The following is a 27688-nucleotide window of genomic DNA, read 5'->3' as shown; positions in this document are numbered from 1 at the left end:
TATGCTGAAAGTGATGAAGATGATGACAATGATACAGTAGAACCACTTTTATCACCATCATCTCATTCATTGCATGAATATAACAAAAGCCAATTAGATGATTCGGTTAGTTCTACCAGTATTTCTACTTCAGATAATATAAACACCATCAAGAACACCATGACTGATAAGATCCACAAGGATAAGACGGAAAGATAAAGAATGTAGTGAGGTGCTTAATGATATTAGAGATCAAAAGGAAGATCAGAAACGATCTAGTGATATGAAAGAATATTAAAATTTGCTAAAAAGAATACAACATACTTGATTTAGATAACTTAATTTGAAATTGGTATTGTTATTGTAGTTTTCATATAGGAAATGAATATTCATTGTTAAACAAAATCCCAATAAAATAACCGTTATGTGTTTGACTGTTTAGAATTATTTAGAAAAAAAGAATTGTAATGTTGAATTCTGATTGAATATGAGGAAACATTTTTAAATGATAATTAATTGGATTTATAATATTTCCGATCACAATGGAATTGACGTAGTTTTAGAATTGGATCAGCTATTAAAGAAGGTTTCAATTATTGTTAATCCAGTAGACCCTTTATAACAGTGGTCTGTAATTGAAATGAAATTATTTTACAGAGTTGTCTTATAACTTTACAGACTGAATTTGAATTTGAAAACGTGTAATATGAGTAATCAAAAAAAGGTCAGTTGTATCATCATAATCATTTTTCAACAATTTATGTTCCTATCGAGGTTTACTGAGATAAAATAGTGGTTTTGGAAAACAACATGTTTTTAAATTCACAAAATAATAAAATATATATTAATTAAAACAAACACATTAAAAGCTCAAGGATTGAGATATTGTTAATGAATCAACTTTGCCTGTTGCTCAAATTGTCAACTACACTACATTAATTTTGCAAGAGTTTTGAAAATAGCGAACTTGGAACAATCTCAAAACCATAGAGAGCGGTCGACAATTTGTCAAGTGGATCCATTCCTCCAGCGAAAATTCTATTGACCAAGCTAAAAAGCTATTTTTCACCCTAGATTTGTAGTGTAGTCCTACAAAAATTATATACCTATTCGAATCTCCTAATTTTTTTCTTATCTTTACTAATACTATTGAGAATTGGTTAAAAAATCACATTCAAAAATATTAAGATGAAGAATCACTATTGGGCGAAAATCATTTAGAGAATGAGGGTTATTGTATTTGGGAATAGGTTATTTTTTGGATATTGGTGAATAAAAATCAACAAAAAGCCAAATTAAACATACTCTCTGCTGGATTTTCTATCTTCACATTAATACTTTATCTTCTAATGGATACAACATGTTTACTCGTATTTTAATTAATAATTAGGATTTATTGTTGTTACAAAATTTTGGAATTGATTATTTCTTTCTGTTGTGAGCAATATGAGCAGACACCAAGTGATCAGCAGCAAGAGCAGCCATGAGAGAAAGTTCTCCAGCCATTACAGTACTAGCAACACATTTGGCAAGGGTTTGAGCATTTTGACCTGGATTTTCTTGGTTTGCACCAGCAACACCAATAATCTTCAAACAAGTCTTTTGAGCATCCAAGTGAGTACCACCACCAACTGTACCTACTTCAATAGATGGCATTGTCACAGAGACATATAAATCACCATTATCAGTCTTTTCCATAATAGTCATACAATTCGAGCTTTCCACATTTTGGGCAGCATCTTGACCAGTAGCCAAAAAGATTGCTGTCACGATATTGGCAGCATGAGCGTTGAAACCACCAACAGAACCAGCCATAGCACTACCAATTAAATTCTTAGATATATTGAGACTGACAATTTCATCAACTGTAGTCTTAAGAACATTCTTCACAACATCCTTTGGAATGGTAGCATCAACAACAACGGATTTACCTCTACCTTCAATCCAATTCATTGCTGATGGCTTCTTATCTGTACAATAGTTACCACTCAAACTTAAAATGTCCATATCTTGGAAGTGTTCATTCTTCAAGAATTTAAGAGCCTTTTGTGTTGCTTTTGAAATCATGTTCATTCCCATAGCATCACCAGTTCGGCACTTGAATCTCAAGAATGCCTTTCTACCAGCAATACCAACTTTAACTTCCAACAATCTAGCAAAACGAGAATCACTGTTAAAAACTCTACATAATTCCTTGAAATTTTCTGGATTATCAATGAATTGTTTAAGCTCGTTACATCTCTTTGTGTTGGCAAATTGAACAACTGGACCTCTAGTCATTCCGTCGCTCAAAATGACGCTGTTTACACCTCCTTCAAAAGAACTGGAAAGGGCCTTGCAACCTCTGTGAGTACTGGCAACCAAACATCCTTCAACAGTAGCCATTGGAATATGATATGGCTTTCCATCAATAATAATTGGACCAACAATACCGACTGGCAATGGAACATATCCGACAACGCTTTCACAACAAGCTCCAAAAACTTGGTCGTAATTTAAATCATGAGCATATGGAAGGTTATCAAGAAGATTTTCATCTTGTGGATTAATTTTTGATGCAAGGAACATTCTACGAATTTTTACAGCACGTTTCTTGTCACCAAGTTTATCTTCCAGGTTGTAAATGGCAAGCTTACCACCTTCAATCAAATCAATGATAGCTCCATCCGATAATTGTCTGTATCTTTCAAGTTCCTTTCGTTTAATTTCTTCTTGTTCTCTTCTCCTTTGTTCTAATTCCTTTTGTTTGATATCTTCACTATCTTCGTGAGTAATTCTGACAGAGCAGGTATTGTTACCGATCTCAGTCACAACTTGAATAGGACTACATAATTAATAAAAAAGAAAACAAGATACCTACGTTTCAAACAAATCACTTCCTTCTACTTTTGTTTTGAGCATTGTGTGTGACTCCTTATGATTAATTGTACTAGTTGATTTTTCTCTACGGTTATTGTTACTCTTTTTGTATCCATATGGTCCATCATTCACAGCACTTGTACCGAAACTAAAGACGTTATTATTAAAGAGTGGAATCAACCACTTGGAACGACGAAGAGAAAAACCCCAACTGAAGAGTGGAGAAAATTCACGAACAGACATGTTAAAGATGATGAGGAATTTTTTTTCAATACCTGACCAACATCTAACAAGCCATATTACAAGCGCAAGTTGTTTCTTCGCAAACCGAAGTGCACCGTTGGCGGCAATGAAACTTCCAATTAAAAAAATTGAACAAGGTGATGATAAAGATTGTCTTAGTTAATTCATCATCACCTCAATGTTTTATTTCATTTGTGTGGCAAGCTTTAATTTCATGTTGGTGAAAGATTGTAATCCTTGTAGATATTGACCAACTGTTTCGTCATCTGAGGTAAAAACTTTGCCATTACTATCCGATAATATTCTCTCGGATCTGTATTTGGAAAAGAAATCAAAAACACTGTATGAGAGTGGCATCAATTGCCAAGCATATGATAGGAGTGTTTCCTTTGCTGTTGGAGAACATTTCACAGAGAGACAGTACTCAAAGAGCAAATTCAACAGTTGATATTGCTCCTCAATTGGGAAACTGCCTTGTTGATTGAGATAGTAGGAGGATATTAATTTGATGATTTGTTCCTCTATATTGTGTGCAATGTAGAGTCTAAGGGCATGCAATTTTTCACCTTGCCACAAATAGAGTTGAGCAAGTGTTTTTAATTGCATTTCTGAGAGTGGTGTCATTACTTCTTGAGAGAAGTCAATAATGTTCTGAATTTCCTTACTGTACTTTTGTTTTAGACTATTTTTCAGCTTTGTATTAATCTCTTGATATTCCGTTTGAAGATTTTGTAAATTGAATTGTTCCATTTGATAGTTTTTGGTTGTAGTTGTCAAATTTGATGAGGATGCAGTATTAGGTGATTTTTTCTTTGAGATGTTCTCGATTTCTTGTTTCAATTGCTCCCTTCTAATATTCAATTCTTTTAATTTGTAATCCTCCATCATTATGATTAGAATTAAAATTATTTGAGGGCAATCACAATGGAAGAATAATGTCTTGATCAATATTTCAATGTACAATAGTCCCTTTCGTGTGTGGTTGGCATTTCTCTTTGGCTCCAAAGCGTTAAACACCTTATTTTGGTAAACTACATAGTCTTCATTTCTATTCTCCTCAACTCTATAAAGATCAAGTGGATTGATATTCTCTTCATAATTTTGTTCATAGAAATTCATCAAAGTTGTAATTGGTTTCATACTTTCCATAGAGGGCAATTGTAATCCATAAATATTAGGTGCATCTACATTGGTAGTACCTTTATCAAGTATAGCTTTCAATTCATTCAAGTCACAAATTTTGAACAAATGTAATAAAAGTTTGGATGGATTGGTCTCAATCAGATCATACAGCTCGATATCTGTCAGATTATCAAAATCAATTTCATCTTCTAATTGTGTTGGTGATTTAGAAAAATCTTTTAAAATATCCAAATTTGAAATTTGATCTTTACAAATAGATGAAGATTGATAAAGAGGAGGAACTAAACTCATATTCAATGGAGTCAATCTACTGAATGATTGATTAGAGGAAGATGAGTTATGAGTATTACTTGAGTTTTGCTGATTATCAACTCTATTTTTCCAAAAAGAGGTATTAATTGGTGGATAGTTATCAATAAATTGGTCGGAATCATTTAAGTTATTAGATTGTTCAAGGAGTGTGGTGCAAGAAGTCCAAACTAGAGATGGATTTTCTAAATGATGGGAAATAGACTGCTTGACATTTGCAGTAACCTTATTAGGGCTGTTGTGCATATCTTCGGTTATATTTTTACAGTAAATATGAAATAATTTGAATTCTTTCAGCAAGTGATTATAGCTATGACTAGAATTAGATGTTAATGAGCTAGCCTTGATTATTTCAGTCAATGGGGGACACTTCAGCTCATAAATAAGAGATTTACCATATAAATACAGTGTAAATGATTGTTCAATAGTTAAATTCAAGCAACCATTTCCAAGCAAGGTGACTGTGGAGTTTTCTCCAAATGTAAAGTCACTTGGTATCATAACTGTTGAAATCAAACACCCACTAAATAAATCATAAATAGACATGTTGCTGCTTGAGTCATAAAATGCTAGGAAAGTGTTATGGATTAGACATGTTTGTACCCTATTCAAATTTTTACAATTTTGATTCACCTTGATGTTTAATTTCTTGTGAATTTTCAAATCGTGTGAATAAATAGAAACTGTAAATGTAGAATCAAGAATAATTACTTCTTTCGTGATTGGATGAATTATTATGGATAAGTAATAAATAATAGATGGGTCTATCTTCTCATTCTCAGAAAATTTCTTGATATTCTTTAAGTGTGAAACTTCTTTCTTATTTTTAATATCAAATAAATAAATATTCGATTTTGTAATTATTAGAATGTTGGTAGTATTTGTAGAATTTTTAGACTCAATAATATGTAAGAGGTTATCCTCTTGTCTACTTCTACTAAAAACGAATGATGAATTCCCATGGTTAGTAGAATGCATGTTTAAAATATTTTCAGATCCATTTAGGGAACTGCTCGTCCTGTAGATAATTGTTCTTGATGAACTTAGTACGGTTGCATATTCAATTTTTACACTTGTACTTCCTCCAATTAAATTAAAAATGTTTTCAACCTTCCATGCAGTACTATCTTCATGGTATCTCCAAATAATTACTTGTCCACTTCTATTGATCGTGATAAATCTTACTACGGTCAAATCTTTAATAAAACTAGAACCAAAGTTATATCCACTAGATTGTTCCGATACCTCTTCTTTAATTTCAAATCCCGAATATATGAATCCATCCTTGTCATAACAACATAGCATGGGAGAAAGTGGTTGATTTTGATTAAATATTGAAAAATCTTTTGTTTGAAATAAATCTATTAACGTAGAATATAATTGTGATGAATTATTTTGCCTCGAAAAAGGAATATTATCAAGACCAATAATTAATTTACCACCAAACAAATGTAATGCAAAATGACCAGCAACATTTTGAATATTATTAATAAAAGGCTGAGTATTTGATTCCTGGCCGGAAGATGTGTTTTTTACTTTTCTATAATTATTATGAATAAATTCCAAAGTCTCAGCACACCTCACAAAACTGCCACTTGCAGATCCGTTGTTTGATGAGGATGGAGAGAGGCACCTCTGAAAAGAAAACATGTCTTTGTTTTGTAATTTTTAAAATTAAAAATAATGGTAAATCAAGAAGGCAACAATACCACACAAAATAAATTCCCTTCATCACAAAAGAAGAAGAAAAAGGAAAAACAACCACTTCCACCAGATGCTATGGGACATTGCGGAGAGGTATATCATCCTATTTTGACAAGGTCTGCATGCCATTCAAATGAACAACAGAAACAAGAACACACTTTTCTTGTGAGTCATACACATGGCTTTGAACAAATTGTGAAGGATGAAATTCTTTCACTCTTTGACTCAAATTTGCAATTTAATTGGTATGAAAAATTAAATCCGAAAATTAGGGTCCACGATTATCCAACAACTATTGCTGGTAAATTTATGAAAAAGGTGGAAAACTCGGTACCAAACGAGCTAAAAACTTTGAGTGAGAGTCACAAAGTGACATTTATTAATTTTTCTAATTTATTTGAAATTGAATTTTTATATTCTAGAAATGGATTATTAATATTTAATGTTTCTTCTAAAGGAAGTGATAATAATTTATTTATGGAAAATCTAGTTTATTTAGTCTGCCATTTAAATGCTATTCCTAGTATTGATTTTGTGTATTCATTTATTTGCATTGTTCCTGATATACCTTTTGATAAAGAGACTGCAATGCCAATATTTGCAGAAACTATACCAAAAAGAGAGCAAGATACTCAAGCATGGAAACAATCTTTTGAACTATTCGAAAAATTATATTGCAAAAAGTTTGAAAAACAAAACCTTTATTCCAAGGATACCAACTTTAGGGCTACTGGTGTAAGAAAACAAACAAGTATTTTGAAGCATGACTACAAATCAATGGATATGGCCGCCGAGTATGGATACGGAATTGGAGAAACAATTTGTAAGGACATGAAGGTTAACCTGAAAAAGTATGACCTTGACATTTTAATTTATTTGGATATTGATAGAGTGTTTATAGGAATGCTATTGTCCCCTCCATTACATGCTTTAGAAGAATTGAAAATTAGACATTTTTCTTTGAACAATCAAGTTATTGATAGTAATCTCAGTGAGGACGAATTGAATGTATTGAATTCATGTGATTTGATTTATTCATACACTAAACAAGATATTAGATTAACCTACGGAAAATCTACCTTGAAACCTCAAACAAGCTACATGCTTTGGAAAACTTTATTGATGGAAAATTCAATTTTACGCGACAAATTATTCCAACAATCACAATTAGTTACTTTTGTTGATCCATTTGCAGGAAGTGGTACTCTTTCGCTCTCACTTAATTATCTCTTCACTGATAATGATCCTAAAGTTCAACTTTATAATATTGATTTCAATCTAGATGAAGTGAGTGCTATGAAGGATAATTGCAGCAAAAACAGAAATATTCATATTTTAAATTGTGATTCTAGATTCTTACCTTTTAGAAATGAAAGCATTGATGTTGTTATATCAGATATGCCATTTGGAGTTTTATGTGGAAATCACTCTAGAAACTCAAAGGTCTACCCAAAGATTGTAAAACAACTTGAAAGAATTGTTAAGCCTGATGGAGTTGTACTGTTGCTAACTATCGAACTTGCCTTACTGGAATCTCAATTAAATGCCAGAAATCGATGGACATTCACAACACAAAAAGTAACACTTGGAGATTTAGGAAAAGGAATACAAGCAACCATTTACATTTGCAAGAAAAAACCTGCAACTGTCAACAAGTTTGTTAATTTATAAAATCAAGTTTTGTTTGGTCTGTAAATAGATAATCCATCAGAGTTCATGATCGATGGAGAACATCTGTTGAGAAATTAATAGTGAACTTGTTAAGGATTTGAGCGGTAAGAAAAGAAGACCATGTCTGGTGATCTTCACTTGTTTTGGGTGATTTAACTATTCACGCCTTGTTTGTAGCAATAAAATTAATTAAATTGAACAAAAATGAACAACTTGTTGGTGATAAAACTGCTTACTGGCCTTCTCTGTCTCTCATTGTTTTTTAATGTTATTGTGTTCCGCTTTCACGTGAGTAACACTGATCCAAGTAAGCTATCAAATGAAGTGAAAACATACCAAAAAAGTAGTATCGGAATTGTTACTCCTAAGCCATCACTTTCAAATCAGATTATTGAGAGGCCCTCAATAACTAGCAATAAACCAAGAAAGAGAAGACCAAAGACTGGGCATGGAATGTAGCCAATGATGAAACATTCGAACAAAGTTCAAAGAAAAAGGCAAAAGTGCTGAGATATCCATTTGAATGTTGAACCAAATCTGAGATCTTTTTTCGGCTTTGATTTTTCATCTCCAAGCTTGTTTATCCTGGTAAGATGTCAAGTCAACAAGCTTGTGATATTGTTTTAGATTTTTATTCAGATTTCTTCCATGTGAGTGAAAGAATGCTTAAGATACATTGAGATTTTTGGAAATAGCTGAAAATTTGGCACTCACTTAAGCTTGATACAACATGGAGAAGATTCAATTAATGAGTTGGACTGTATGAGGTTGGGAAGTATAACTGGAGTCTTTGTGAAAAAGGAGTTGATGAATCAAGATTATTACTACCATCATCATTGTTTTAGATGTGATAAAATTTGAAATTATTAAACTTTTATTTGGAATATTACATGCTTCAATCTAGAGGGCATAATGCCTATATTTACAAAAAGTATTCTGGAGTGATCTTCTTTTGTCCTCCTGATGTTGTACTATTCTCGGAACGAGGAGCTGGATCGAATTGAAGGAAACTACAGTTCAAAAGGTCATCGACTTCCATAATGGCAGCCTTATTACCACATCTATAACAATAATTTGGAGCTGAAAAGATGGTAACAACATTACCATCATGACACCAATTGTAACCTTCCATAACCAATTGGTGAGCACGAGCCACCATTGTTAAATCGTTATTGTGATTGAATTGTTCGCTGACATCTTGACCGAATGTATAGCCAGCACCTCTTGGAGAAATTCCCCAACTGCTTCGTTCGTCTGGGTCAGACCACATCAAATCGCACATTGGACCATCAAGTGGAATTTCTTGTACTCTATCCAAAGTACGAATATGATCAAGAGAGTCTATTGAAGGAGAAAGACCACCATGGACACAGAAAATTTGCTTATCGATTTCAGCTGCAAGTGGTAAATAATCAAAAACATCTGTTAACATTTTCCAAACAGATTCACTTCCATATTTCCTCACACATTCATCGTAGAATCCGTAAACTTGTGTTATTTGTCTGCTTTCGTGATTTCCTCTCAACATGTGAAGACGATTTTTGTATCTTAATTTAAGACAGAGTAAAAGAGTAACAACCTCTACGCTGTGATATCCTCTGTCTACATAGTCTCCCAAAAACAAGTAATTTGTATTCGGTGATTCGCCACCAATCTTGAATAACTCAATCAAATCAAAGAATTGACCGTGGATATCTCCGCATACTGTCACAGGTGATTCTACACAGATCACATTTTTTACTTGCGAAAAGTATTCTTTGGCCTGTGTCCAAAAGTAAAATGATAATTAGTACAACAATAAGTACGTGATGGAAAATATTGTTACGTACCATACTGCAGATTTTCTTTACGTCTGCTTCTGAAAGATGTTCCCCTCTATGTAATTGTTCAATACATTTATCCAAGTCTGCCATTTTTTAAAAGAAGAAGGTAGATGTTTTGGTATTTTTTCTTTATTATTTTTTAAAACCGCCTTCAGTTACAAAGAAGGTCAACTCGGAGTACATGCCAGATTATTATTATCAAGATATTAAAATAATATTAATGTTTGGTAATTTAGATTTTACATTCCCTCGTAAGTGTAAGTCTTGCCAGTTTGTGTTATGGAAGAATGTCTCTTCAAAAACTAATTAAAATAAAATATTGATGAGGTGATGCCGTTTTAAAATTATGTGTGATGATTTAATTTTCGTAATACAAACCTCCTTATCAAGTTCTGGATATCTCATAAAAGCACAACCACCTTCTTTGTCTGGTACGTGATATGGGTCTGGATGAGTATATTCTTCAACCCAGTATTCACCTCTTTGCAAAAGGAATTCTACTTTTGATGAGTCTTGTTCTCCTTTGTGTTTTTCGAATTCATCTCTAATCTTTCTTGCTTCAATTGAAAATACATCCCGTTCGGCACTATAGGAAATTTCTCTGAGTGCTCTTCTGTACAACTTGAAAACTCTTTGTGAAAGGGCTTGAGAGAGGGACATTATTTTTTTAATTTTATTAAAATTTGTGATGAAAAAAATATTAATTATCTATTTGACTTTTCTTTTCAATTTCTTAATAGAGAAATGTGAAGGATATGCTAAGCGAAGTTTCCATTCATTAACAATTTAAAAACAAAATTAATTGCAATATGAAAGTGGCCAAATTGCAATTCAAAATTTTCCAAAAGTGTTCACGAAATGCAGGAAACCAGTTTTTCTTACAAGACTATTTTTGGTCCCCACAGATGGCACAAATCCAAAAAAACAAGAATAATACATTCCATACAACCACAAACAAAATGGTAGGTTTAAATCTTTGAATGTTAATCACCTTCATTAAGAGCACTGAACAACAATATCGTATCGAAAAGGATTCTATGGGAGCAATTGAAGTTCCTTCCGATGCTTATTGGGGAGCTCAAACTCAACGTTCCATTGAAAACTTTAAAATAGGAGGGGAAAGAGAACGTATGCCTATCGAAATTATTTACGCTTTGGCTTTATTGAAAGGAGCTTGTGCTAAAGTAAATGCTGAATATGGAGATTTGGATGGTAAAATTGCAGAATTAATTCAAAAAGTTGTTTCGGAAATTGTTAATGAAAAGAAGTTTGATTCTCAATTTCCATTGAAAATCTACCAAACTGGTTCCGGTACACAAACAAATATGAATGTTAATGAAGTTATTTCTAATCGTTGCATTGAATTAATAGGAGGTCAATTGGGTAGTAAATCAGTCCATCCAAATGATCATGTAAATAGAGGACAATCCAGTAACGATACCTTCCCAACAGCTATGCATATTGCTTGTGCCATTCAAGCTACTGAACGTGTTATTCCAATGTTGAAGAGATTACGTGAAGCTTTTGAAAAAAAGAGACAGGAATTTGCACATATTGTTAAGATTGGCAGAACTCACACCATGGACGCAACCCCATTAACAATGGGACAAGAATTTTCAGCATTTGTTTCTCAATTAGATTTTGCAGTTCACTGCATTGAAAAATCATTGGAAAGAGTATACGAATTGGCTATTGGTGGTACTGCTGTCGGAACTGGATTGAATACTCGTGAATGCTTTGGAGCTGATGTTTCTAAGGAATTATCAGTATTGACAAGTTTGCCTTTCAAAGATGCCGATAACAAGTTTATGGCTCTCAGTGGTAATGATGCCTTAGTTTCCTTGAGTGGCGCCTATAACAATTGTGCTACACTTTTAATGAAAATTGCTAATGATGTAAGAATGTTGGGAAGTGGTCCAAGATGTGGCTTAGGAGAACTTATTTTACCATCTAATGAACCTGGATCTTCAATTATGCCTGGTAAGGTCAACCCAACTCAACCAGAAGCAGTGACAATGGTATGTGCTCAAGTTATGGGTAATCATGTTGGTGTTACTATTGGTTCATCAAATGGTCACTTCCAATTGAACGTTTTCAGACCTCAAGTTGTTAATTCAGTTCTCCAATCTGGACGTTTGATTGCTGATGCATGTGAATCATTCGCCGAACATTGTATTGATGGATTGCAAGCTAACGAACCAAAGATTAAGGAATATGTCCAAAACTCCTTAATGTTGGTAACTGCCTTGAACCCAATTATTGGTTATGATAATGCTGCTAAGGTTGCAAAGAAGGCCTACCAAGAAAATATCAGCTTGAAGCAAGCTTGTTTGGACCTCAATTTACTTAGTGGTGAAGATTTCGATAAACACGTAAGAGCCGAGGATATGTGCTATCCAGATCCAAAACCATCCAATAAGTAAATAAAACAGTATTTAAATTTTATTGACCTTGCTCGACTTGTAATTTTCTTTGTGAAAGTGAGGTAACATATTGATTCAAATAATAGCAAGCCTTTGTGTAAACATTTCTGAGCATTCCTGGTACGTATTGATCGATAACATGATTGATGGTCATAATATAGTTTCTTAGTTGAGCAAAAACCAAATAACGATGGCAGATAAAGTTGATAACAACAATCATTCTCAAAATAGAAAAGCTTAATACTTCGTTGAATAATAAGAATAATTCAAATCTAGCAAACTTGTCACCCAAATCATAAGAATAAATCTTTTGTTGTATCTCAATAATCTTTGGATGATTATTGGTAATGATAGCCAGATTAGGAAGTAATCTAACAATGGCAGATAGAATTAACAACAGAACAAAGACAGCTGACTTTCCTGAGAGTAGAAACAAAATGCTGATAAACAAATATTGACCATCTTCATCAAACATAATATATGAATATTTCTTCCAACCATGCTTTCTAATAAACTCAATTCCAAAAATGATAATAGATAATAAAATACTGGCAGTATATCCAAGAAGACAAATTGACATGAATGGAGAGATTTGATTTGGCTCCACTTGGACTGGTGGAATTACATCACTATCATCAAATTCATCAGGAATACTTTGTGGGCTTGGTTGCACTTGTGGTTGACAAGTTGGACAAAATAAAACTGAAATGATACCAAGAATACCAAATACAATGATTGAAGTACAAATGGCTGTATAAATTTGAGGATGGAATTTGTTAAAAAGACTAACGGCAGTAGAATTGCTTTGGTTTCTTTCAGTGCTTGTGTTATTATTTGTTCCTGCATTGCTATTAGCATTGGTGGAACCTGTTGTTGTATTACTATTGTTTGTTGTGTTACTTCCAGCAACAGGAGTCAATGAAATTGGTTCTACATTCTTGTTATACCACTTCCTCTTGAATTTGTCCAATACAGTGCTAGACATGTAATTTCCATCAGCTATTTCTAAATTGTTGAAATATTCCCGCCAACTTTGATTACCAGAAAAACTAATGTTATCCACAAATGTTATTGTTCAACTAGTATCGGAACTTAACACTTACTCAAAGGAACGGTATCTGTCTTCGGATGTTGTCATTTTTTTTTGATTTAAGTAATTTAAAAGATTTAATATTTAAAACTGTGATTGATGATTTTTGCTTACAGAGTTTTTGGCGCCACAAACTACAAAAAAAAATGACAACAATAGAACTAGAACATGCCATTGGGTTTTCTTCAATGATTTCTCAGTCAGTGATACAACACCCGAAGTCCTCAAACACGTACATTTTTATTTCTGGCTGTGTTGCTGTGATTAATGATAGCAATGATCCTAACGCTCAACAATTTTTAAGAGGACATGATGACACACTAACCTGTTTGGCCATCTCAAATAACGGTCAAGTGATTGCAACAGGCCAAAAAGGAGAAAATGCAGACTGTTGCTTGTGGGACGCTCAAAGTTTACAGCTGGTTCATAGATTGGCTGAACACGAACAATCTGTTGGAGCATGTGCATTTTCTCATGACGATGTAAGTTACCTTTATTTCCGATGATTTCTTAAGATAAAAGAAACTAATCGCAACAGTTGGTAATGCTACAGACAGAAGATTATTGATTTGGAGTGTTCAAACTGGAAATGTTGTTGCTAGTGCCTCCTTACCAAAACAAACAGATAAGGTTATAGTTTGTTTCGGAGGAATGGTCCGTGATATCAAGAAAAGAGAAACTGATAGATATCAACTAGCTACATGCTCGGGAGGTTCCATTATTTTATGGAGCTTGGATCCATTTAATGGAATTCTCGAACAAGAAAAAGTTAATACAGGAGCATACGTTAGAGACTATACCTGTATGCAATTCGATAAGATGGGAGAGTTCTTATATTCTGGTAGTACATCTGGTGATTTATCATTCATTCATACTAGATTGAAAAAATTGCAATCTGCCCCAATTAAGATTTGCTCAGCAGGTGTCCTATCTTTGAGTATCGATACATCGAATGGAAATATAATTGCTGGAGGTGGGGATGGAACTGTTACTCTATTTGATGGACAAAATATACTAAAGAAACAAAAGATTTCAAGTAGGGGTGGAGTGGTAACAATTAGTTCCTTTCAGAGTGAATTTATGTTGATCGGAACAGATGGTGGCGAAATAATTAAATCTTCAATGGATAAGCTGGATGTTTCTCTAGTGGCCAGAAACCATTCTAAGGATGTGTATGCTGTTGATTTTCCAGATGGGTTGAGTGATAAATGTGCCACTATTTCTTCGGCATGTGAGGTTATTTATTGGGATTTATCCTCGTATTTACCAGAAACCGAATGTAAATTCACTCAAGGAGAAATCTTGAAGGGAACTTCTGCCTTCCCTGTTTCATGTTCATTCATCAAAGATGATATTTCAATTTTGTTAACTGGTTGGAGTGATGGATCAATTAGAGCAGTAGATTGTGAAACTGGAGAGCAATTGTGGACTCTTGCAAATGCTCATAGAAATGCAGTTACAAAAATTGATACAAGTTTCAACAACAAGTTCTTTGTGTCTGCTGGGCAGGAAGGAGATGTTAGAGTTTATGCGATGAAAACGAGACAATTGGTTTGTTCCTTTAAGGAACACACAACCATGGTTACATGTTTACAAATTCTTGAAGATGATGTTCATGTATTCTCCAGCAGCAAAGATAGAGAGATTTTCTGTTACGATTTAAGGAATGAAAGAAGAGTTGCAGCATTTAATATGAAGGTAGGATCTGTTAATGGATTCGTCGTTTGTAAAGATCATGAAACCATTATCAGTATTGGATCTGATAGATACATTACCTTTTGGACTATTTCATCAGATAGCCCAACACGAATCGTTCCTTACAGCAAGAAGTTTGAACCTAAATGTATTGCCAAAACCAATACTTCAGATAGTATGTTTGTAATTTTTGGAACTGATGAGGCAATACATGTTTTTGACGTTGATACATGCGAAAAAATCACTACAATCTCAACAGAAGGACAGTTCATTTTCTCTTTAAGGTTTTCACCAGATGACAGACAACTAATCTGTGTGGGTGAAGGTGGTGTTATGCTCTTGTTTAATGTGTACGACGAATAGTATTTATGAGATAAATTTATTTGGGAGTTCAACTCTAATTTTACATCAATTAACATAATTTCAATCATTTTGTTTATTTAGGCTTACAAGGACAAAGTCTTCTTTCAGTTCTATATGAATTTCCACATCTGAAACGAGATCTTCTATTTCCGATTACACAAAGCTCACCATCAAAGTTTGGAGATCTTGATTCATCAGCAAGTTCATACGCACATTTACAATCAGGATAATGTTTTCTCATTTCATCACACCTATTGATGTAAGGGAAGAATAGGCCATCACAAGTTGCGTTATTCCTTGAGCAACAAGTATCACAATTCTCTCCTTTTTCACAGAGAATTGCTTTTAGATTGTGGAGCTCAGTTATACCATGAGTATTGGTTGGGGGAAGTATTTCACCTTCTTTTGTATCATGAGCAAAATCATTGGATGTTCTTGGAGGCTCTTCTTCACAAGGATAGAATAATGACGTCGGGCATTGGGCCATATTGAATGGAATCATCAATCTTGATTGCGTTTGAGATTCATAACAATGAGGAAAATCAATATTATTGAATTCAGCGCTTCTATAATTACCAACTGAGGTTGCAACACCTATGTGTTCCATTAATTGATATCTATAAGTGTAGAAAACTCTATCTTTGAAATATTCCTTTCCGAATGGAACTGTTTTGTGGAAGAGTTCTTCCAATAACCAATCTACTGGGAATGATCTACTTCTACTCAATTCCATATATTTTAAAATTCCAACCAAATCAGTTTTGAGCACAATTACACCATTCAATCCAAATGAAAATCTCAATCCAGACCAATTCTTCTGTTTAACATTTGTAAAAATAGAAACGATGTGACTGAGAGCATTTGGACAAAATACAAAATCATCCTCCATCAAAATAACAGGACCATCTGTTGGCATATCATTAAATGTTTTGATCATGTCGTAAAAGTCATTGGATTGTTTCCTCTTTTTTGGTGCGTCATGAAAAGCATTTGTATATAAATTATGTTGGTGTTTTCGTGTAAATATAGTAACCTTTTCACTGACGTTTGCAGCCTTAGTAATTTCCTCTCTTACCGATTCACCATCAGTGTTAAATACAAAGACACAAATATCTAATAGAGCACCTTGTAAATCGACAATACTTTTAACTGTTCTCTCCAAATAGGCAAATCTTGTGGAACCCGTATTGGCTCTAGGAGCAGAGATGATGAGGAAATTAAGATCACAAACATGTGCTTTTTTCTCTACTACTTTTTCAATAACCTTCTCAACAACTTTTTCAACAATGATGGTTCTTGTTTGATTGTTGATTTCTTCCTTTTGGACAATAGTTTCAAAAGTCTTCTTTTTAGGCTTGAATATTTCCAATGAAATACTCCTTTGACTTTTTATCAAGGTAAAGTATATTCCTCCGATTAATGATGAGGCTATCAAGACCAGCATTGTCAACCTAAGAATGGAATATTTGTTCATTTTTTCTGATTGTTCATAGAAATTACAGTAATTCCAACGGCTTAAAAAAATGAAAAAACAGCCCTATAAAATTATTTTGGTTTTGGTGGTGATGACACTGGTGGTCCTTGGTGTGTTTTTAAGCTTTAAACGCACTGCTTATCAATTTACTATCCATGAAAGTAAAACAAATACACACACGAAATCACACGCCAATAATTCTTCCTTATCACAACTGAATTGTGAAGCCCTCGTAACTGAGAAGATCATTACAAAGGAGAAAATTGTGGAGGTTGAAGTTAAGAGTTGTGATTTGAATTTTTTGATAATTACTGCTCCAAGAGAACACAGTGGTGGTTCAAGATTTTCCTATCTTGAAAGAACAGTAAAAAGTATTGTGGAAATGAAAGGTGGGATTTTAGAGCCATGCATATACATATTTAATACCGAGGGTGCTTCTGCTTTACCAGAAATAACAGCAGCTACTAATATTAGTAATAATATATTCGTTTTTGAAAGAAAGGAGCAAGCAAATTTACACACAGATACATATTCAGATAATGTGAGAAAGAGAAAGCAACTCAATGATTTTTATGATATGTTAAAGACTGTACATAGTATGGATATCAAAGGTCCATTAGCGCTCATGGAAGATGATTTTGTGTTTTGCCCATATGCTGTAGGGCATTTGGCAAGAATAACTACATTTATGAGCAGGAAGAATTATTCAGGTATTAGGTTTTCATTTGGACTTAATGGTGTCATTATTCATAAATCTGATATACCTGGTTTTATGAACTATATGGAAGCCAATAGGAAACGAGCATTCCCAACAGATTGGCTGCTCGAGGAATTTGTCAACAAGTATGTTCCAATGGGACAGGAATATTTTAAAGAACGAGTTTTCTATACTTACAGATATCAATTAATGGAACATATTGGTGTTGTAACTTCAGTTGGAAATAATAGAAATGAAGAGCAAAACAAAATCAACTTTCCACAATGTTACGAAACTCAAACTCAATCTCAATTGATGTTTATGTTTTTCGTTGATGCTTGTCCAAATTCCTTGTTTTATCCTTGTGATGAAACCTCAGCTCCAAATGATTTTGTTCATGACAGCTTGCCATGTGAAACTCTTCCAGCTAGTGCTATTCACAGTCTTCAAGAACTTCAAACTATAAAGGCAGTTTTGGGAGCACTGGGAGAAAATTGCGATACCATTTGTGCCAAGAGTGAATCAGTATGTGCTCCTAATTATTTCCCTTATATCAACAGATGTGATGAGATGCGAAAACATTACTCTTCATGTGAATGTAAAAAAGAAGGAGTTATTGATTCAAGAGCACCTTATTTTGATGGAAAATATTGTATTATTGGAAATAGAAGATCAAAGTTTAGATGTGGAAATGCACACCCCTCAGAGAGAAGGCTTTGTCCATGCAAACCGAAATAAATCTTAATAATTGATAATAGTTTACTGAGGGAGTTTTACAATCCAAAAAAATGACCCAAACAGATCCTTGCACGAACAAAAGCGAAGGGGAAGCAAAAAGGACAATGTTCTCAAAAACAAAATTATCAATTATTATTATTGTTGTAATTTTCCTATTTTTAATTGTTGTTGTTCATTACCACTCTTCAAAGAGGTCAGAGAGGTTTGCTGGCAATATTCTTATTAAGAATGAGCCTCCAAAACCCATCATCAGTCCTCCTATCCAACCTCCTGTTGAAACACCTGTACAACTATTGGGCAAAGATGTTAAACATCATCTTGTCCAACTTTTAACAATGTCCAACGGCGTTGGATCATACAAATGGTATAGGGAACAGCTGGAGTCCCATAATTCTATTGGTAGCACAAAGTTTAAGGATCCAATAGTTACAAGAATAGGCTTTCAGGACAGAGAACTGACATCACCAGTTATGTTTCCTTTGTTCAGAGAAATTAGTGTTGAAAAGACCTGTGTAAGACAACATTCTTGTCAAATGTTTTCTTTATCTTTTGCCCGTGACGAGTTGGCAACAGGAACGCAGTTAGATTCAATAATTTATCATTACCATTATTCCGAGGACTTGGTCGTTCACGGAAGAGATGACCAACCTGAAGGTGATATTGTAAAGCAATTTCAAAAATCAATTGCTAACTTCCAGGGAACTCCTGAACAAGTCTCAAATAGGATTGACTCTGAATTAGGAGAGACATTCTGGAGAAGAATGAGAAGATTGTCCTTCTACATTAACGTTGAGTCGATTGCAAGAAAGAAAATAGCTGACTTTTACCAGACCAGAGATGATGAGGCTTCTCAGCAAAGATTCTCTTCTTCAACAATGGATTTGTCATCATGTTTCATGAGAAATTGTAGTATTTTTCAAACTTATTTGTATTATCCAATAGACCTGGCCTCTGAAAAATTTGGAACAAATCAACCAAAACGATCTGGAATTTGTGCTTTTATTTCAAATTGTGCATTTGAGTCTCATGCATCCCAGAGATTGAAAATATTGGAAACCCTATCTAAATATATTCCTGTTAGACAATATGGAAAATGTGGTAGAAATGCATATGAAACTAAAGGAGGTAAGATGTTCGAACTTGAACATAATTGCAAGATTTACTTTGCCATGGAAAACTCAGTAGTTCCAGATTATATTACTGAAAAATTATATGAAGGCTTCAAAGCAATGGAGAATGGCGGAAGATTATTGATGGTTTACAAAGGTCCACCAAATATTGCTGATTTCAAATATCCAAAATCTGCATTCATCAATGTGGATGATTTCTCCTCAATTGATGAGTTGGGACAATATTTGAAAAAGTTGAACGAAAATGAAGATGAATTCAATAAGAGATTTTCTGAACTAGAAAGAGACAGAGTCCAAATCAATCATGCAATTAAGATGATGAAACCCAGCTTGAAGAATTACCTTCCTTGTAGAATGTGTCAAGTTGTGGGACAAACTAAATTAGCCCGATATTTGTTATTTAAAATTGGTCTGCAAGTGCCTAAGAAAAAGGTTAACTTTAGGGAATGGAATGAATTCAAGAATCAGTTCGATTTTCTTGGTCCAGAGAGAATGGCAGTACTTGACTCCATGTATAGAATTGCTTATGCAAATCTTTACTATCCTAATAATGATGAAAGTGAATTCAATGATGATAATACTTGGAAATAAATATTTCAACAAATCAGTAATAGTATCGTACAAAACTGGTTGTCATAACGTATAATAATATACCTCAAACCGAACTTGGTTCCATTGAGTGCTTATTCTTTTTATTAGGGGTTAAATGATTCAACGATGTTCTTTAAAATTAGAAGGGAAATAATTAACAAAAATTTTGAATGTTTTTTAGGGCTGATAGTTTATCATGTAATACATTTGAATAAAAATATGTTGCCTGTTACTAACGACAGGTCATCCATCTTCATTTCCAGACGGCAAGAATTGGAAAAAGGGTTTCCTGTTCTTAAAGTTGAGCTAAGAAATTCTCCTCATACTTCATTTTCCTATGGTGCTCATTCCAAACAAGATGAAAATGTTTTTAAAAGAATGAAGAGAAGTCCTTTTATTATGTTGATAGTTGTTATAATTTTGATATGTTTATTGTGTGCTTTTGTTGGTAATCATAAAACCTATGAAGAAATGTCTCCTAAAAGAGACACCCAAAGAAACTTCTTGATGATTGCCAATTTGCTTACAAATCCCGATCAAAGAAGCGAAGGAAGCTATGGATGGTATCAGGAACAATTAGAGCTTAATAACAATTTGGGAAAGGTTAAATTTAGTGATAAGGTGATGGTTAGATTTGGATTTCAAGAAACCTCTGTAACAGGTAAAGATATGTTCCACTATTTCAGAACATTTAATACTAAAGAGAAATGCCCAAGACAACATTCTTGTGAAGTATTTGTTGATACAGTAGCAGGTGAAATTATCAATAATAAGGGAATTAACTTGGATGCTGTTTTAGTGCACTACAACTACAAGCCACCATTTTTCCTGTCTTCACTCAAGGAGCAAACAAGAAACATTGACATGCTTCATACAATTATTAATGGGCCTAGACATGAACTAAACGAGAAAACAATTATTGAGCATTCTAATGCTGTAGATAATATTTATGGAGAATCAATGTGGAGAGGAATGAGGAGATTATCATTATTTATGTGTAGTGAAGCTGTAATGGCAAGAAATATTCAACCACTTATCCAAAAGAAGGGCGAAAAACAATCAATGCAAAATTTTTCAGAATCTCCAGCTGATATTAGTATATGTTTCCTTAAAACATGCACTGTTTGGGTTAACTGTTTATATTACCCAATTGAAATTATCAAGACAGGGCTTTTTGGAAAAAAACCACTTGCCAAAAATAAGGGAGTTTGTGCGTTTATTTCTAATTGTCACAATGGAGATTTAGCCAAATCTAGATATCAATTATTAACCAAGCTCTCCGAATATGTACCAATTCATCAATATGGAGCTTGTGGAAAGAACATACAGGAAGGCCACGGAGGGAAGCAATTTGAATTGGATAATAATTGTAGATTCTATTTTGCTGTTGAAAATTCTATGGTAACAGATTACGTGAGTGAGAAGTTCTTTGAAGGATTGAAAGCTTTACAAAACGGAGCCAAGCTTATGATGATTTATAAGGGGGCTCCTAACTTCAAAGAATGGAATTTCCCTCCAAATTCTTTTATTAATATTGATGATTTTGAATCTCCAGAAAAATTAGGTGAATATTTGAAATCTATCAATGATGATGAGGCATTTGAAAAAAGATTCAATCAAATTACATTGTCAGATCAAAAACACATCGATAAAGCAGTGAGGGATCTTGATTATAGACTGGGTCAAAATATCCCTTGTAGAATTTGCAAGTCAATTGGTGAAATGAAGTTGGCAAGATATTTACTCTTCAAAATTGGCTTAAAACCTGAAAATAATAAGGTAAATTATGATGAATGGAGTGATTTTAGAAGAAACTTTGAGTCTCTTGGTAAGGAAAGATTGAAGATTTTGGATAGAATGTACTATATGGCCTATAGTATCTTCCAAGAAAAGGAAAACTATAAAAACATATTTAATCTTGGGTGGGAGTTTAATAAAAAGGGATAATAATGACAAATCATGTAAAGAGCGTTTCTAACAACTCCAATTCCTCTTCATCAATCAATAAGTGACAAACAGGTTCCTCTAGGTGGCAGCCTTCTCATTTCCATCAACGTTGGAAAGAATTCGGCGTCTCAGAAATAATTGAAGATTGGATAAAAAACGGAATTCCAATCGATTCAGATTCCAGCCAATGGAAAAACTACCACCAAAGGAAGTTCTCTCAGAAAGAGAAAGCATGGATAAGGAGAAAGATAGACTCCATGTTACAAAAACCAAATTATAACCTATTCTTTAAATCAAGTTCTAAATCCTATCAACGTTGTCCCAAAGAAAGGTTCAGACGAATACAGGTTTATCTTGGACCTAAGAAAGATAAACGATGGCATAAGCACAAACACATTCAAGATGGAATCCATTCAAAAAGTTAAGAAATTCATAAGAAAAGGCATGTGGGCGTGCAAGTTGGATTTAAAGAAAGGTTATTTTCAAGTTCCAGTAAGGAAACAACACAAAGTCCTATTAGGATTCATCTTCGAAGGCAAAACATACCACAATATACTGGATCGATTGATTTTGGGAGAGTATAAAGAACTATCTTCCAAACAAGATTCATAGCCAAGTTTATTGGAAAGATGGAATTTCTATCTCTGGCAGATCCAGCAATCAGACTATTTCTGGATCGTTTAAGAAAGCAAATGACAATAAGAGAAGATTCAAAAGGATGGAATTCAACTAGTGAATCGAGGCCCTGCCAAAGACCTAAGGGTATTACGAAAAATTATCCAATCATCCAAAGGCTCTTGGTTAGAACTCGACGCTCCAGAGTCAATAATAACCAATTCAGATGCATCTCTGGAAGGATTTGCAATCCAGTCCTCAAAAACTATCGTTGTAGGCAAGTTCGAAATAGATTCATCAATCAACTTGAAAGAATTGATGGCGATATTTCAATTCTTCAAAGAAGCAAGCAGATTGAGATTGTTTCCCAAAGATACTCACTTCGAAATAAGAGGGGACAACCCAACAGCTCTATCTTATGTAGCAAAAGGTTACGGCTATCTCAGTCATTTATCCGAAATTGCAAGAGACATTTGGATAATCTTAATCAAAGAAGATTGGCACATCAGCAAGATTGCAGACTAAGCAGATTAGGAGATTGGAAATCTTCGCAAGAATTGATAGATTTGGTAGAAGAAGAATTCGGTCACCATACAGTTTCGAAAGATCAGAATCTGCCTTGACAATAACTTACAACAGTTGGATGGAAAACGATGCATTCGGTCAACTTTGGGAGAAAGACTCACTGAATTATTGCGTGCCTCCTTTAGGTCTGAACCCCCAAGCTCTTTTCCATCTAATCAAATCGAGAGCGAAAGGAACTTTTGTTGTGCCGGAGTGGCCAACTTCTCATTGGTTCCCGATACTATTAAGGATATCCTTAATGGTTCTTAGTGATTCACAATATTCCAAGATCCAATCCTTATGCAATAGAACGCTTTGCAGCTTACCTTTCAGTTAATAAGAAAGAGTATGATTTAACCAATTTGAAGCCAGCTCTTCAATTTTTTGCAGACGTTGAAGGTTGGAAACTTAATGTTCCCAATAGTTTTGCTAGACTAAAGAAAAGACTTCTTAAGGCCTACTACATTGTTGAAATATGTTTGTCGTGTAACATGGAACCATTCACCAGCAAAGTCTTCCTTTGCGACAAAAGTAAATTGAGCGAGTTTTGGATCTCTAAAATTTGTTTAGTGCTTTGTAATAAAAACTTCACATCTCATACTGATATGTCCGTGCCATTCTAAAGGAACAATTTTAACAGCCTTAGCCACGACAGGGTAGATGTTTTGCTCAACAACGGTGGTGCAGTCGTTGTTTCCAGCAAAAATGTGATAAGCTGCTGGATTTCCATCATGCACTTTCTCCCATCTAATACCATCAACAGTGTACTCCAATCCGAACTTTGTAACCCATTGTTGGAATTCATGACGACCTTGGATAGAAATCTTATGGACATAGAAATCGTTACCACCAAAATAAATCTTAACCCATTGATTTACATTATTTTCTTTTGCGCACCAGGAAGAAGCAAGTCCTCCTGTTCTAACTTGATTAAGGACAATACCTTCCACAGAGTGATTATCATCATATTTGGATGATGAAGTAACATTGCAGCCAACACCTACAGCTGCTATCATTTGTGGAGACATAGTATACATTCCTGGTTGAGAGTACATTTTTTATTAAGTTTTATTAATGGGCTTACAGATTGGCTAATTCATTTAATTTATAATTATTCTTTAAATCTATTGTTTACAGGAGCGATCACGGTGTATTATTACTGCATCTTTTACAGTGGAATAAATGTTACATCAACTCTTCAAAACAAGCATGGTACTTGGAACAATTAAACAAAGATCGATAACGCAGTCAGCAGACAAAAATACAGGTAGGCATTGAAGCATTTGTCAAGTCAAGGACCTGAAGAGTTTGTCCTTAATAATTAGATAGACATGTGATGGAGACACCACTATTTCAAATTCCTGGTAAATGAATAAATTCAATTATATCACTGGAACTCTTCTCTCTTTCTTCCACTGGTCTTCCTGATTTAGGTTCATATTCAAACAAAAATTGATCAACATATTTACCAACTCCTACACACTTTGCTATTTCTTGGGTTCAAATATTTATGAAAATATAAATCCACTATTCTGTGTTGCTCTGCGAACATACCACCTAATCAATACATTTCCAAACAAAATTGCAAAGTCGTCAAGAGACTTTTGTGCAGTACCAGGATAACTAAAACCAACGCGGTTGGTAGCACGGCTACTACTTAATAAGGGAATGGTAGCACAAAACAAATGTCATTGATAGAATATAAAGAGTTCTTGTTATTTTGGGTTAGATTTCTATTCCTCTGTATTCAAAACACACCATTGAGAGAAAACGGAGCTTGTGTAATAAAAGGTTCATTCTACCGTTACAGAGAGTAAAAGTGAAGTAAACGAGCTGTAGGGGTATGCAAAAATCTGGTGCGAATTGAGAAAATATGAGCTAAATGTTTATTAGAAACAGTTATCCATGTGTCCATTCAGGTTTTCTTCTGCAAGCCATTGGAGAAGGTGTATCCATACGACCATCATTCATATCACCAAGTCTTGGAGATTCTAAAGCATCAAATACTTGACCGACATGTTCCTTAGCAATTCTTCTTGTTGGGAAAGATTTAGAGTTTGGGTATTTAGTACAAACTACAGAATCGTGCGAAAGAGTTTTATCCTTAATTAATGGCCAAATATCTTTGGCTAAAAAGTTCATGTCCATCCAAAATTGATCTCTATTTGGCCATGCTTTAATCTTTGCAATAATATCTGGAATAGCTCCTTTAACACCTCCCCACATTCCACCATTCATTGGTGCGTCGTGACCCAAGTGATCTCTCATTGAGTGGACTGGATATCCACTTTCAATCCACTCCTCAACTGCGGCTGCTTCTCTTGCATTTAATCTTGAATCAGAATCTCTTACAATATATCTGTCAACAGTTTCGTCTCCAGCCACTAAAAATCTCCAAAACATTCCTATTAACATAATTTTGATTAAACAATACCTATTTTGAAAACATACCTCCAATTCCTCCACTCATACCATCATTTGCAACATTAATTAATTCAGCTCCTAATTCTTCGAGTTGAGTTAAAACATTCTTTGGGACTGTGTTATCATGATAAAATCTACAAACCCATCCAGGATAAATGTAACGAACCAATTCGGCATTTCTAATAGCTCCTGTTGTATATTTTGGATCACCTCCGTATAATCCATACGAAACTACAAACTTTTGATCTTCCTTTGGCATTAAATTAGATAAACTTCTTGTACCAACTTTAGGATTTGGAAGTGGTTTAGGTGGTTGAGGAGGATCCGATGGCTTAGATATTGGCTTTGATTGTTCTGTTTTTGGTGGCTCATATTCTACAACTTTTACTTGGTGTTGTTTTCCTGTGAGAATGTAAAAAACAAGGAGGAGGATGGAAATACCGAGTACTACACCCACCAGTGCTTTTGTTTTGTTGACTTCTTTCATTTTTTAATTTAATTCATTCGACGTTGACATTGATGGGCAACAGTTTCGCGCCTAATTTCTCTACAAAAAAATAAAAAAAACAGAAAGAAAATGGGTGACAGAGTGCTAACCAAAAACTTCATTCTAGGTAAAACTAGATTGGATAATATTGCAAACGTTAAGAATTTGAATTTTTGGGGGCAAGAGCTGACCGATGTTTCTATTATCTCGGAGATGCCATTTGTTGAAGTGGTTTCCCTCAGTGTAAATAATATTACAACCTTGAAGCCTTTTGAAAATTGTTTGTATTTCATAATAATTAAATTTGACCCATTTGTTTGGAAGGCCAAAAATTGAGAGAGCTCTACTTGAGAAAGAACAAAATTGAGGAGCTTGCAGAGGTGGAATATTTGAAGGAATTAAAGAATCTTAAAGTGTTGTGGTTGGCTGGAAATCCTTGCGCTGACGTTGAGAATTACAGGTTGAGAGTTATCTCCTTCTTGGATGGATTAACAAAACTCGATGATGATGGTAAGTTATTGAGAAGATTGGAATGATCTAGAAAATTAATATCAAAGACATTACAAACGAGGAAAGAGACCAAGCAAAACAATTTAAGGGAAGAGAATTGGGAGTGCCTGTTGATCAGAATAAGCAAAGAAGATCACCTTCTCCAAAACAAAAATCTCCACCAGTCTCAAAGACACCAACCCAAGTCTCAGAAGACTGTGAATTTGAAGTTGTGGCTAAACCTAGACATAAACTATCCAGAACTCCACCAAAAAAGGATTCACCAAAACCATCTCATCAACCATTAGAATCATTAGATGTAATGCAAGATATTCCAGTTCAGCAAAATGCCAGAAGATTGAGAAATGATGATACACCTATTGGTGGAGGTGTTGCTGTAAAGAATCCATCAAGAAGTGCTTCTCCTTCGGTAAGAGAAAGTGTAAAACAATCACCAATTCCACAACAGCCTCAACCAACACAAGAAGATTTTGTTGTTCTTTCCAAACATCAAGAGGTTGAGGAAATACCACAAAGAGTTCAAAAACAAGTTAACGAGCAACCACAATCAAGAATGCAATATGAAGATGTTTCAATGAATCAACCACCTGTTGTACAGGATAGAAGAAGTGCAAACCAACAACCACCATACCAAATGCAGCAGGGTCAATATCAGAATTACAACCAACAACAGCCTCAATACAATCAAAATTATGTACAACAAGGATACGGACAGCAACCTTATCAAGGTTATGAAGAAAGCTATGATCCTCAAATGGTGAACTATCCACCTCAAAGGGCAAGTACAAACCAAAGATCGAGATGGGAATCTTCTCCACAAGTTTTGCCAGGTAATATTCCATATTATCCTCCCCAAGAAAATGTGTACAACCAACAATCAGCTCAACATAGAAGATATTCCTCCAATCAACGTTCAGTTGCTTATGATCAACAATATCCAAAAGGTAATCAAATTCCAACAGTCAACAGAAATGTATTATTGAATGTAGTATTGGATTTACTTCACGAGTTGGATAATGAAAGAATAATCATCGTTAGACAAGAGATTGATAGAATGATGAATCAATAAACATTTAATTCATTCGAAGAAATATCTACTGCTGTATTCACAGAAAATGCAATACTTTCAATAATCCACTTTTTCAAAAGTGTATATGAAATAGAATTATTGTTGTAGAATTTGATTTTTCCATGTTGAGAAATAATTAT

General features: G+C 34.2%; 14 protein-coding genes across 14 annotated transcripts; 7 read left to right on the top strand and 7 right to left on the bottom strand.

Moving 5' to 3' along the window:
• Positions 1-1358: 1358 nt before the first annotated feature.
• On the bottom strand, positions 1359-3091 carry NAEGRDRAFT_81695 (3-hydroxy-3-methylglutaryl-CoA (HMG-CoA) reductase). Its single transcript, XM_002670868.1, has 2 exons — positions 2840-3091; positions 1359-2803 (listed from the first exon to the last, which is right to left on the bottom strand). Exons 1-2 carry the CDS (start codon positions 3079-3081, stop codon positions 1402-1404), a joined length of 1644 nt encoding a protein of 547 aa, XP_002670914.1. The 5' UTR covers positions 3082-3091; the 3' UTR covers positions 1359-1401.
• A 111-nt stretch (positions 3092-3202) lies between these two features.
• NAEGRDRAFT_81694 (uncharacterized protein) lies at positions 3203-5079 on the bottom strand (the record flags this gene model as incomplete). The annotated part of the gene is made up of 1 exon (XM_002670867.1): positions 3203-5079. One exon carries the CDS (start codon positions 5077-5079, stop codon positions 3265-3267), a length of 1815 nt encoding a protein of 604 aa, XP_002670913.1. The 3' UTR covers positions 3203-3264.
• A 1137-nt stretch (positions 5080-6216) lies between these two features.
• NAEGRDRAFT_74053 (uncharacterized protein) lies at positions 6217-7908 on the top strand (the record flags this gene model as incomplete). Its single annotated transcript, XM_002670915.1, has 1 exon — positions 6217-7908. The coding sequence occupies one exon, from the start codon at positions 6217-6219 to the stop codon at positions 7906-7908; it is 1692 nt and encodes a 563-aa protein (XP_002670961.1).
• Positions 7909-8755: 847 nt separating this feature from the next.
• On the bottom strand, positions 8756-9831 carry NAEGRDRAFT_55906 (uncharacterized protein). Its single transcript, XM_002670866.1, has 2 exons — positions 9738-9831; positions 8756-9670 (listed from the first exon to the last, which is right to left on the bottom strand). The coding sequence occupies exons 1-2, from the start codon at positions 9819-9821 to the stop codon at positions 8831-8833; spliced, it is 924 nt and encodes a 307-aa protein (XP_002670912.1). The 5' UTR covers positions 9822-9831; the 3' UTR covers positions 8756-8830.
• Positions 9832-10711: 880 nt separating this feature from the next.
• On the top strand, positions 10712-12181 carry NAEGRDRAFT_83307 (fumarase class II; the record flags this gene model as incomplete). Its single annotated transcript, XM_002670914.1, has 1 exon — positions 10712-12181. One exon carries the CDS (start codon positions 10712-10714, stop codon positions 12152-12154), a length of 1443 nt encoding a protein of 480 aa, XP_002670960.1. The 3' UTR covers positions 12155-12181.
• On the bottom strand, positions 12174-13139 carry NAEGRDRAFT_74050 (uncharacterized protein; the record flags this gene model as incomplete). Its single annotated transcript, XM_002670865.1, has 1 exon — positions 12174-13139. One exon carries the CDS (start codon positions 13137-13139, stop codon positions 12174-12176), a length of 966 nt encoding a protein of 321 aa, XP_002670911.1.
• Positions 13140-13390: 251 nt separating this feature from the next.
• Positions 13391-15302, top strand: NAEGRDRAFT_74049 (uncharacterized protein; the record flags this gene model as incomplete). The annotated part of the gene is made up of 2 exons (XM_002670913.1): positions 13391-13726; positions 13767-15302. 2 exons carry the CDS (start codon positions 13391-13393, stop codon positions 15300-15302), a joined length of 1872 nt encoding a protein of 623 aa, XP_002670959.1.
• Positions 15303-15375: 73 nt separating this feature from the next.
• NAEGRDRAFT_74048 (uncharacterized protein) lies at positions 15376-16776 on the bottom strand (the record flags this gene model as incomplete). Its single annotated transcript, XM_002670864.1, has 1 exon — positions 15376-16776. One exon carries the CDS (start codon positions 16774-16776, stop codon positions 15376-15378), a length of 1401 nt encoding a protein of 466 aa, XP_002670910.1.
• A 382-nt stretch (positions 16777-17158) lies between these two features.
• Positions 17159-18211, top strand: NAEGRDRAFT_74047 (uncharacterized protein; the record flags this gene model as incomplete). The annotated part of the gene is made up of 1 exon (XM_002670912.1): positions 17159-18211. One exon carries the CDS (start codon positions 17159-17161, stop codon positions 18209-18211), a length of 1053 nt encoding a protein of 350 aa, XP_002670958.1.
• A 335-nt stretch (positions 18212-18546) lies between these two features.
• Positions 18547-19932, top strand: NAEGRDRAFT_74046 (uncharacterized protein; the record flags this gene model as incomplete). Its single annotated transcript, XM_002670911.1, has 1 exon — positions 18547-19932. One exon carries the CDS (start codon positions 18547-18549, stop codon positions 19930-19932), a length of 1386 nt encoding a protein of 461 aa, XP_002670957.1.
• Positions 19933-20403: 471 nt separating this feature from the next.
• Positions 20404-21879, top strand: NAEGRDRAFT_74045 (uncharacterized protein; the record flags this gene model as incomplete). The annotated part of the gene is made up of 1 exon (XM_002670910.1): positions 20404-21879. The coding sequence occupies one exon, from the start codon at positions 20404-20406 to the stop codon at positions 21877-21879; it is 1476 nt and encodes a 491-aa protein (XP_002670956.1).
• A 1745-nt stretch (positions 21880-23624) lies between these two features.
• On the bottom strand, positions 23625-24113 carry AM18 (uncharacterized protein; the record flags this gene model as incomplete). Its single annotated transcript, XM_002670863.1, has 1 exon — positions 23625-24113. The coding sequence occupies one exon, from the start codon at positions 24111-24113 to the stop codon at positions 23625-23627; it is 489 nt and encodes a 162-aa protein (XP_002670909.1).
• Positions 24114-24921: 808 nt separating this feature from the next.
• On the bottom strand, positions 24922-25741 carry NAEGRDRAFT_81691 (uncharacterized protein; the record flags this gene model as incomplete). Its single annotated transcript, XM_002670862.1, has 2 exons — positions 24922-25463; positions 25510-25741. 2 exons carry the CDS (start codon positions 25739-25741, stop codon positions 24958-24960), a joined length of 738 nt encoding a protein of 245 aa, XP_002670908.1. The 3' UTR covers positions 24922-24957.
• A 318-nt stretch (positions 25742-26059) lies between these two features.
• On the top strand, positions 26060-27548 carry NAEGRDRAFT_74042 (uncharacterized protein; the record flags this gene model as incomplete). The annotated part of the gene is made up of 3 exons (XM_002670909.1): positions 26060-26210; positions 26294-26479; positions 26527-27548. 3 exons carry the CDS (start codon positions 26060-26062, stop codon positions 27546-27548), a joined length of 1359 nt encoding a protein of 452 aa, XP_002670955.1.
• Between the last annotated feature and the right edge of the window lie 140 nt (positions 27549-27688).

Source organism: Naegleria gruberi (assembly GCF_000004985.1).
Source record: "Naegleria gruberi genomic scaffold NAEGRscaffold_66, whole genome shotgun sequence".
NCBI lineage: Eukaryota > Heterolobosea > Eutetramitea > Acrasida > Naegleriidae > Naegleria > Naegleria gruberi.
Note: the sequence above shows the minus strand (reverse complement) of the source record. Positions and strands in the feature narration are given on the sequence as shown.

Bases quoted from the DNA above. Each gene is read 5' to 3' on its own strand.
- NAEGRDRAFT_81695 (XM_002670868.1), bottom strand. From the start codon at position 3,081: ATGTCTGTTCGTGAATTTTCTCCACTCTTCAGTTGGGGTTTTTCTCTT. The intron at 2,804-2,839 runs GTAGGTATCTTG...TTAATTATGTAG, and splicing joins GGAAGTGATTTGTTTGAAAC to TCCTATTCAAGTTGTGACTG.
- NAEGRDRAFT_55906 (XM_002670866.1), bottom strand. From the start codon at position 9,821: ATGGCAGACTTGGATAAATGTATTGAACAATTACATAGAGGGGAACAT. The intron at 9,671-9,737 runs GTACGTAACAAT...TTTTGGACACAG, and splicing joins TAAAGAAAATCTGCAGTATG to GCCAAAGAATACTTTTCGCA.